This window comes from Canis lupus, chromosome 19, assembly GCF_048164855.1.
Source record: "Canis lupus baileyi chromosome 19, mCanLup2.hap1, whole genome shotgun sequence".
NCBI classification, from domain to species: Eukaryota; Metazoa; Chordata; class Mammalia; order Carnivora; family Canidae; genus Canis; species Canis lupus.
The window spans coordinates 14231360-14242278 of record NC_132856.1 but is presented as its reverse complement, the minus strand read 5'-3'; the positions used below and the strand labels follow the sequence as shown (position 1 = coordinate 14242278).

The following is a 10919-nucleotide window of genomic DNA, read 5'->3' as shown; positions in this document are numbered from 1 at the left end:
TGTAAATCAGGATTTAGTGGTGGGTTGTAAAGTCAATTTATTAAGTAAATACGAGAATATATTTTTTAAGATTTTTACTTATTGATTTTAGAGACAGAGAGAGCGCACACATGCAGGCAAGCGGAGGGGGAGGGGCAAAGGGAAAGGGAAAGGGACAATGAGAATCCTCAAGCAGACTCCCCACTGGGCATATAGTCTGTCTAGGGGCTTGGTCCTAGGACCCTGGGATCATGACCTGAGCCAAAGTCCAGAGTTAGCCACCCAGGCACCCCAAGACCAGAATATTTTTTATTTATTTTTTATTTTTTAAAGGATTTTATTTATTTATTCATAAGAGAGAGAGAGAGAGGCAGAGACACAGACAGAGGGAGAAGCAGGCTCCATGCAGGGAGCCTGATGCAGGACTTGATCCGGGGACTCTAGGATCATGCCCTGAGCCAAAGGCAGGCGCTAAACAGATGAGCCACCCAGGGATCCCAGAATATTTTTTAAATAAAGTTGACTAGACTAGAAAATATCAGAATTCATTTATCAAGAGGTTATTGTTTTGTAAAATTTTTGTCTGAAATACATTGAACTGGCTTCTTTCCAAATGGTTTAAGTTTTTCTTTAAGTGAGCAGTGGTTACTTAGGAGTAAGAGAGAGAGGGTACTGTCTGGCTTATTGCTATAGCCTCATCAGGATTGGCTGCCTTATACTTAAATGTACTTAAAAGTATGTGTTTTTGTGTGTGTTTATTGGGTCATGATATATAAAAATGTGATATGTGTGTAATTTTAATGTAATTAATACCAAAAGTTTTTAAAGAGTTATTTTATATCATTTTATTCTCACTAAATCTTCAAAATCTGGTATATATTTTATACTTAAAGCACATCTCAATTCTTTTTTTTTTTTTAAGATTTACTTATTTATGAGACACCTGGGTGGCTCAGTGGTCGATCATTTACCTTTGGTTCCAGTCATGATTCAGGGTTCCTGTGATCAGGTCCCACATCAGGCTCCCTCCAGGGAGCCTGCTTCTCCCTCTGCCTATGTCTGCCTCTCTGTCTCTCTGTCTCTCTCTGTGTCTCTCATGAATAAGCAAATAAAATCTTCCAAAAAAAAAAAGTGATATGTGAAATGTGAAAAAAAAAATTCGAGAATCCATAAATAGGCCAAAAAAATGGTGATATATGAGCAAGAAAGCAGGGGGCTGTGAGCTCTAACTTCCTACATGGAAAGGAACCAGGTAACAGTACAGACTTCCCAACACACAGCATCAGACCTTTAAAATGCTGAGTCTCAGTAAGAAAAGAAAAGAAAAATCCTGTCCTTCCCTGTACAAAATCATGTTCTCTCTACGTTTAAAAGAGACAAAATAGTGGGGAGGGCTCCAAAATGTCAGAATTACCCAGTACAGCTGCTCAGTGTTATAATGCACAACTCTAGAGTGTGCTCTCACATAAGACTGTGATGTGAATGGCTCCCCCTGGAGTTGAACAGTGCACAACTCGTACAACCCTACCAGGCAGCCAAGAGTATAGCGATTAAAAGTACGGTCCTTGGAGCCAAACAAGTGTAGGGTCTAGTTCCAGATCTAATCTCAGGCTATATAACCTGGGCAGGTTATTTAACCTCCCTGAACCTCAATTTCCTTAAGAGGACACATGTATTCCTACGGCCTAGTTCAGTGCCTGGCACACTGTGGTTCTCAATACATATGTGTTAAATGAATGTAAAAGTGAGCTAACACCTGCCTTATGAGGTGGTGGTGAGGTGTAAATGAATTAACATAGACAAAGTTTTTACAGACAGTCTAAAAACTAAAACAGCATTACGCAAGTATCTACAAAAGATGACAGATTGAAATTTCAAGATTCTTCAGAGTGGAAAGATGCAGGCTGGGAAGGAATTATTTTGTTTAATGAAAAAATAATCACAAGCTCTTGAGAGAAGAAAAGCAGACTAAATGGTATAAAATATATGAAAACTGGATATGATAGAACTTTGGTAGGGTGGAGACCGACCTTCCTTCCTTCCTTCCTTCCTTCCTTCCTTCCTCCCTCCCTCCCTTCCTTCTTTCCTTCTTTCCTTCCACTCTCTCTATTTGGTGATATTTCACCAAATGCTTGAGAATACATTTGCAACAAAGTGTAGTAAATGCATACATTTTGTTATGTCCAATTGTAGAACAGGTAAGGACCAAAAGTATGGATATTATCAAGGCATTCTAGGGACACTGTGCCAAGAAAACTGAAATGTTTGGGTTCGTGTCTAGCATGGGGGGGGGGGCTGGGTGCATGACAGTTCCAGGACATGTGTTCCTTCCTCCCCCCAGTGCTTCTTTCCTGGTGGAACTGTGGTTTCGATGCCCTGAGGACAATCCTTCACCCTTATTCTTAGCCGTGCAATGAAGCAGGTCGCCCTAGATTGAAAGCACAACCCGGGGCAGGCCGGTGCCTCCTTCCCCTGCGGTTCCGCAGCCCACCTCCCGGCAGGAAGCTGCGGTGCAGCCATTCCCTCCCTGGAGAGGGCTGATCACAGAAACCAGCACCCAGTACACTCTGGAGGGAAGGATCCCTGAGCCCCCAGGGAGGTCCCGTCAGTTAGCAGTTAGAGAAGGAGGCATTTCTCACACTTGCTAATGAGTTCGACGCTTGTGAAACATAAACAGGAAGTGGGAGCTCTCCAAAGCGACCTGAAGGAAATCCACTCCCAGTTTGGTCAAAGTGTGAATCCCAGTCCTCTAGGTTGTCAAGGACACCCCGATTAAGACGGACACCCCCCGAACTGCGCCCGGGGCCGGAACTCGGCCAGCCCCGGCGGCGCCCCGGTTTCTGCTCGGCCCTTCCCCCCGCCAGGCCCCCCAGCGGCGGGGTGACTGACCCGAGGCGCGGTGGGAACCGCTTACAGTCATCTCTCAACTCGCAGGGCAGGGCAGCGCGGAGGTCAGTGAAATCCCCAGCCAGGCCTTATTTTAGTCATGAATTTCCACTGGCTCCCTCCTCTGACTGCATCAGCGCGGCTCACACCACGGGCTTGGAGTTTCAGCTGTTTTCCCTGTCCAGGCTGAGTTAGAAGGTCACAGAGACCGGGCTTTGCGGGGGTGGGGGTGCGGGTGCGGGGTAGGTGCGGCCTCCCCCCCCCCACGCCCCCCCCACCCCCCCGCGTGCGCCTTGCGGAGGTCTGGGGCTGCTTTGGGGAGGCCTTTCTGCCCCAAGCTCAGGGCAGTGGCTTAGCGGCTTCCTCCTCCTCCTCCTCCCACGCATCTGGGTCCGCATTAAATAAATTTTGAAACAAAACAAACTTAGCTTTTTTTTTTTTTTTCTGCCAGCCAGTGGCACCTATGTAATTTTCCCAGGGCTGCCTTCCCCTCCTCGCCCAGCGTCTCCCTTCCCAGAGGTTCCTGTAAATTCAAGGGCAGCATCTGCCTGCTTCCCACCCCCCGGGAATCTCTGGCGAAGGCCACAACGCCCGGCACAGGGGAGGGGGCTCGACAACGTGGATCCACTGGACGGAGGCTAAGATTTCAACGTGATGGGCAGATAGTTTTTCCTGGTCTCTCTCCTCCCTCCCTGCGGTGCAGACCGCCAACAGCGCCGCCGAGTTCCCGGCAGGCTGGGGGGCGGCCCACCCCGGCGGGCACACCGCGTCCCTCCCCGGGCCCGGGGTCCGCGTCCCACGGGGGCGGCCGGGAGGGCCTCGCAGGCGGCGGCCCCGTGGCCCGAGCTCCGGCCACGTGAAGCGTCACGCCCGGTGCTGCCGCAGGGCAGGCGTCGCCGCCGCAGTTGTGTAACGTTGCAGCCGGAGGGGAGGCGACCCGGGCGCCTCTGCTCCGGAGGGGGCAGGGAGGGAGGGCACGTGGGCGCCGCGCCCGGGGCCTCTCCGCGCGGGCCTGGCCGAGGCGGGGCGGACGTGGGCCGCGGGACCCCGGGAGCGCGCGGGAGGGTGCGGGCGGCGCGGCTGCGGGCTGTCCCCAGCGGCCGAGCCCGGGGAGCCAGGCCCGCGGCGCACTCGCTCGGCGGTCAGGTGCGCGCGGCGTGCTCGGCGGCGGCCTCGGCTGCCCCTGCGCTTGGCGGCCGGCCCGCTTCCCATGGGGTGACATCCGCCCCGCCCCTCGGCCCCTCCCCGCGGCGGGCGATTCCTGGACGCCGGGCGCGGGGTGGGGGTGGGGGCGGGGAAGCCGGGACGGAAAGCAGCACCAGCCTCCGGGGAGGGCAGGGGGGCCGGGCGACTCCCTCCGCTGCGCGCCGGTTCCTCGGAGCCGGCCGGGCGGGGGAGGAGGAAGAGGGCTGGGCTGGAGCGAGCGAGGGGATATTCCTCTCCCGGCTTGAGTCAGACGCGGGCGGATCCGTCCTCCCCCGTTCCCTCCCAGGAGACGGGAACTTACTTCATTTCCCTGGGGCAGGTTCGCCCACGTTACTACCCCCCCCACCACCACCACCACCCGGGCCCGGCGGCGGCGGCGGCTCCCCGGCCCCTTCCAGCTTCCGCGCCCCCCGCCCGCTTGGGCAGGACCCAGGCCGCGCTGCCACCCCCTCTTCGGGGAAAGGCCGCCGCAGCCGCAGACACCTGGGGGCCGGGACTGGGGGTGGGGGCTCCCTCGCAGCCGCGGGAGCGTTGTCCAACACGTGAGACTCATGTGATGAAGCCGGGGGAGGGCGGGCAGGTCGCTCCTTCCCTCCCTGGCAGCGGCCAGACGTGCCTGGAGTCACAGGGTAGAACACGTAGCTCCAACCCACCCACTCGCTCCCATTTAACCCAGCCCGCAGCCTCTCCATTACTCCTCAGCTCGCCCCCCCACCCCCTCCGCCCAGCCGGCCCCCCCCGCGCTCCCTCCCGCCTCCCCGCCCGCCCCACTTCTCATTCACTTGGCTCGCACCGCGCAGACGGCGCAGGGAGCACACACCGCCAGTCTGCGCGCAGAGCCGGAGCCAGAGGCCGCGGGGACACCATGCACGCCCCCAACTGAAGCAGCACCTCAAAGCCGCAGCGCCCGGCAGCCCAAGCGGATTTCGGGGAGCTCAGACCCGGAGGAACCCTTGCGGAGAGACAGCCCCCCTCCCGGGAGCCCCTTGCAGGACAGTCCTCACCCCGACGTTCCGCTACTGCAGACGGGAGTGCACAGTGGCCCCGGCTCGCCGCGCCATGGAGCGGATCCCCAGCGCGCAACCGCCCCCCGCCTGCCTGCCCAAAGCTCCGGGACTGGAGCCCGGAGACCTACCTGGGTAAGTTGGCGCTCCCCGGCCCCTCCAAGCCTCAGCTCCGGCCCTGCGTTTTGCGCCGCTCTCAACTCGGAGCAGCTCCGGGCGCGTCCGGGGGGCTCTAACCCTCCAGGGCGCCTGCAGCCTTCGGGCACGCAAAGTCACGACCCTACCTGGCCCCTCTTCCTGCAGGATGGATTTTGCCCACATGTACCAAGTGTACAAGTCGAGGCGGGGAATAAAGCGGAGCGAGGATAGCAAGGTAAGACACACCGCGCCCCTCGGGACCCCAGCCCCAGGCGCGCGCGCTGCTGCCAAGAAAAGTTTTCGCACTTGGAGCTTGGCGGGGGGATGCAAGGTGTGGGCTCGGTGCTTCTGTGAAACGGCTTGGACGGGAAGGGGCAGAAAGTGGTTCTGGGTGTGACTCCGCGGCCCCAACTCTTATCGCGCCGCAGGGGAGGGGAGGAGAGGGGCTTCTCGCCCGCTTGCCCTGGCGCCCACCGCCTCCCCGTGCGCCTTGCAGGAGACCTACAAACTGCCGCACCGGCTCATCGAGAAAAAGAGACGTGACCGGATTAACGAGTGCATCGCCCAGCTGAAGGATCTCCTACCCGAACATCTCAAACTTACAGTAAGTGAGAAGCTGGCCCCGCTCCAAGCCAGCTCTTCTACCCAGAGGGCGGGCGGGGGTCACTCGCCGCCGCCTGCAGGCCCCACAGGGAACTGCAGACCAGATGGCCGGCGCGGGGCTGGCGGGTGGCTCTGTTTTGGGGTACCATTCCCCCCGGCTCTGGGATTTTTCTGGCAGCCTCATGCAAATGAAGTGAGAACCGCTTGGACTTCTCCAAGTTGGCTCCAACACCAACTAGCCTTCGTTTTCAAGAGTTTAGGTCTTTCCTTTCTGGTGATTTTCAGGGTTCTTTAGTTTTGCTGACTTGGCTAAACCAAGCAACACGCAGATTTTATTTACCCCCCTACTCTCGGCCATCCCCCTTTTTAAAAATAAAGAGGACTTGTTTGGGTGCGCGATTTTTATGTCCTGTCCTTTCTTGGCAGTAGCCGACAGCTTACTGGCTTGGCAGCGCTCGGTTGGGGAAAGGAAAAAAAAAAATAGTATTTGAGGAGGAAGTAAAAAGCCTGGATGAGCTGAAAGTTATGAAAGGGTGTCAGGAAAAGAAGCTAGGGGAAGCCTCTTGGCTGCCAGACACAGTAGAAGTCCCTCCTCAGGTTGACACCACTGCAGAGAAATGTTATCTCCGGATTCCCCTGAGTTAAGGTCAGCAGTGGCTGCTGGAGAAATTTATCTGTCAGAGCTTTCTCCTGATGCAGCCACCTCTTCCAAAAATGCCTTCAAAGATAAGTGACACTCATTTTTTTATTCTTCAGTCAGAAGTGTGTGCATGTATGTATACGGACACACACTTTTTAAAAACATCATCTCCAAATTTAAAAGTAAATATAGTCAAACAGGAAATGCTATTTCTTCCCTCCCCCCACCAACCCTTTAGAGATATGTCCCATTGCTACTAAGTGTCCCAGAGGTGGGACTTCTCTGAGCTCACTGCTGACTAAGGCTCTTTTTATTCCAGACTTTGGGTCACTTGGAAAAAGCAGTCGTTCTGGAACTTACCTTGAAGCATGTGAAAGCACTAACAAACCTAATTGACCAGCAGCAGCAGAAAATCATTGCCCTGCAGAGCGGTTTACAAGCTGGTGAGTGCCCGAGTCTGGTTATCATCACCTAAGAGTTGTAGCACAAATAGCCTCTGGGCTCAACATCTGGTATAAGAAACATTCCTACAACAAATTGCTTATGCACATTCGTTGGGGGAGATGTCATTTTATCTTTCCTAAAAGGTCAGACTTTTCGTTTGGAATGCTGCTGTGTGCCACCTGGCATGAATACATATTAGTCAAGTGGTAAAATATTTCCGTGGCATTTTGGTTTAAGGGTTTCTGGGTTCTGGGACATTTTCCTCCTCCTGTTTAAAATGCCAAGGCACCTATAATTTGTATCCTGGGTGTTTTACAGTTGGTCTTCTTAGTCCTCTCTCATTGGAGAGTAAATCATGGGTATGCCCCAGTGTTTTCCTGTTTCTCTACTTCCTTATCACTCTGTGTGTGGTATGATCCTGGCAGGTTGACAGCAGGAGCTTTTCGTACATTTCATGTGGTTCCCTGAATAGCCACTAGGTATCTTGGTGAATTGCACAATCTAATGAAACCACTGAAGTTTCATCATTAGTTTCTACTGACTTCCAGAGAATCACAGTCACCTTGTAACCTTCTAGTTTCACCCCTTCCAAATAATACTGTACAGGCTGGGGAGAAATTCTTCTACTCGCTCCCTCATTCCATTCTTCTTGCCCTTCTTTCCAAGACCCATGTGATGAGAATCCCAGAAACCTAGCAAGTGCTTCTGCCAGCTTTCTTATTGAAAATAGGAAGATGATCGTACTTGATGTCTTGGGGCGTATAGATAGGATACGTGGAAAAGGCTTAGAAAGAGCTTTGAAATTTAAAGATTCCAGCACAATTGCAACTTTTTAAATTGAAAATAAGCTAACGTAGGTGACATCATTCCTTTATTCTTTATCGCATTCTATGACTGGTCCTGTCCAATCTTGCTCTGGTAAGAGCATCCTCTAAACATATGAGGATGTTCACTGCTGAGTCGCTTATAATGAAAACTCAAGAATGAGCTATAAATTCAATGAGCGAAAATAGTCCATCTCTATTAATTATGTTCTGTTTCTATGTTGGGTTATTATGCAGCCATTATAGCTCATATTTGACCTGTAAGTGGTAAGATAGTGGATTATTTTTGTTCTATTATTTATACTTTTCAGTGTAATCCAAAATTTTCCCGATCGTATTACTTTTGGAGTTAGGAACACAAAGTCAGCAAGTGCTGTTAACCGAAAGGAAAGCTCCCGGGTGTAGGTATCCAGGTGAACCACGGGACCTTCTGAAATGTCTTCCTTTGGATCTGTGTTGATCCAGGTGAGCTGTCGGGGAGAAATGTTGAAGCAGGTCAAGAGATGTTCTGCTCAGGTTTCCAGACGTGTGCCCGGGAGGTGCTTCAGTACCTGGCCAAGCATGAGAACACTCGGGACCTGAAGTCTTCACAGCTAGTCACCCACCTTCACCGTGTGGTCTCAGAGCTGCTGCAGGGGGGGACCTCCAGGAAACCATCAGACCCGGCTCCCAAAGCCATGGACTTCAAGGAGAAACCCAGCTCCCTGGCCAAAGGCTCTGAAGGCCCCGGGAAAAACTGTGTGCCGGTCATCCAGCGGACTTTTGCTCACTCGAGTGGGGAGCAGAGTGGCAGTGACACGGACACAGACAGTGGCTACGGAGGAGAATCAGAGAAGGGTGACTTGCGTGGTGAGCAGCAGTACTTCAAAAGCGATCATGGACGCAGGTTCACCATGGGAGAAAGGATCGGTGTTATTAAGCAAGAATCTGAAGAACCCCCAACAAAAAAGAGCAGGATGCAGCTCTCAGATGATGAAGGCCACTTCACTGGCAGTGACCTGATCAGCTCCCCATTCCTGGGCCCACACCCACACCAGCCTCCCTTCTGTCTGCCCTTCTATCTCATCCCGCCGTCAGCGACTGCCTACTTGCCCATGCTGGAGAAGTGCTGGTATCCCACCTCCGTCCCAGTGTTATACCCGGGCCTCAACGCCTCCGCCGCAGCCCTCACCAGCTTCATGAACCCAGACAAGATCTCAGCCCCCTTGCTCATGCCTCAGAGACTCCCTTCTCCCTTGCCAGCCCATCCGGCCATCGACTCTTCTGCCCTGCTCCAAGCTTTGAAGCAGATCCCCCCTTTAAACTTAGAAACCAAAGACTAGGGGACCTTGCCGCACTGCTTTCCTTCCTCCCTACTTCCCCCTCCCCCCTCAAAAAAGAAAGTGTGACTGCAGCAAGATTGTTCTAGTGTGTATGCTGAGATAATCTGAGGCATGGAGAGAAGATTTTTGGGGTCCCTGTGTGCGTGTGTGTATCTGTGTGCGCGTGCGTGCGCCTGCGCTCGCGTGCATCGTGTGCTGGTATAGGACATTAAAGCTCCTTTTGGCGTAGGGAAGATATGAAGGATTGCCTGACATCAGGAGACTTAGGGGGGATTGTAGCAGATCTCTGGGCTTTCCCCCACCCGGAGAATAGCCCCCTCAGATACATCCAAATCAGCTGGATTTTCAAAAGCTTCAAAGTCTTGGTCTGTGAGTCAGTCTTCGTTTTGGGAGCCGGGTCTGTGGCTTTGAGAGAAAGGTACTTTCAAAAGAGGGCTTTCCAGAGCGCAGTTCCCAGCCAGCTCTAATGACCCCACCCTTCTCCCTTTATTGTTGCGGTGACTCACCGAAAGGGGAGAGGGCAGCCACACTGAGCTTTCTGCTAAGTGGTGAGGTAGCAGACACTGGCATAGCACGGTAGTGGTTTGGGGAGATTTCTGCAGGTCTGCTCCCCACCCGCTGCTGCCTTCTCCGGTGAATAAAGAGAATGTAGTTCCCTTCTCAGGCTTTCGTAGTGATTAGCTTAATAAGGAACTGAAAAGGGCCCCCTGGTCAAGCTGAGCTGCCAAGGAATGAGGGAGGAGGCCCCAGGGCCTCTGGTGCCTATTCCTAGGTCTCACCTAGAAAATGATCTTGCTGTCCCAGGAACCAGAGCAGGGTCTGCGAGATGCAGGTGCCTATGCTGCAGTCATCCCCAAAATGCATAAAGCCAAGTAACAAATTGCTACCTTCAACGAGCAGAGCTAGACTCAGTTTTCAGTTCTATCCTAAAACTCCTTTACCAAGCTTAGCTTAAAGGCCTAACCAGCTCTTGGCACAGCAAGATCCTTTCTGCAGGCTAATTCCCCTCGCCCGACGGCATAGGGAGTGTCCTTATTGCTAAAAAGGATTCTGTCTCCTTCAAAGAAGTTTTATTTTTGGTCCAGAGTACTTGTTTTCCGACTCATCCAGCTAGCCCTGCACCAGCTTTTTGAAATGCACTATGCTTGATCGCCGATCGTGTTTTAACTTTTTCTTTTCCTGTTTTTATTTTGGTATAAAGTCATTGCCTTTATTTGTAAAACTGTTATAAATATATATTATATAAATATATTAAAAAGGAAAATGTTTCAGATGTTTATTTGTATAATTACTTGATCTACAAAGTGAGAAAAATGAATGTATTCCTGTTTTTGAAGAGAAGAATAATTTTTTTCTCTAGGGAGAGGTACAGTGTTTATATTTTGGAGCCTTCCTGAAGGTGTGAAATTGTAAATATTTTTATCTATGAGTCAATGTTAAGTAGTTGTTTTAAAATACTTAATAAAATAATCCTTTTCCTGTGGAAGAGAAAAGATGGTCTTTTGCATTTTTTTAGAATGCCCCAGTTGTGTGATACGGCTGTCTTCTTCCCTCCCCTCTTGGCTGGAGGCAACAACTAGTTAATCTTGGCGTCATTTCATTCAGCTTTTTATGTGCCTTGTATTCAGACAGAATAAACTTGGTCAATTTCATGGTAAATATTTGTTTAAATTTTTTTTTTTTAACTAACGGTTGCTAAAGTTCATGGCCACCCTGCGCCTCCTTCCAGCATTAGGCAAAAAAAAGTACATTGTCCCTGTCCCCCCAACCCCAGCCTGCTTTTGTCATGATCCTTAGAGCTTGACAGAAAATCAAATTATAGAATCGTTGGGCCTTAGGATCTGGGGAGCTTGCTGGAGGGGTAGGCACATGG

General features: G+C 51.9%; 1 protein-coding gene across 1 annotated transcript; it reads left to right on the top strand.

The window, feature by feature from the left end:
- The first annotated feature begins 4861 nt into the window (after positions 1–4861).
- On the top strand, positions 4862–10539 carry BHLHE40 (basic helix-loop-helix family member e40). Its single transcript, XM_072785300.1, has 5 exons — positions 4862–5210; positions 5379–5448; positions 5710–5817; positions 6776–6899; positions 8190–10539. The coding sequence occupies exons 1-5, from the start codon at positions 5131–5133 to the stop codon at positions 9044–9046; spliced, it is 1239 nt and encodes a 412-aa protein (XP_072641401.1). The 5' UTR covers positions 4862–5130; the 3' UTR covers positions 9047–10539.
- The last annotated feature ends 380 nt before the right edge of the window (positions 10540–10919 follow it).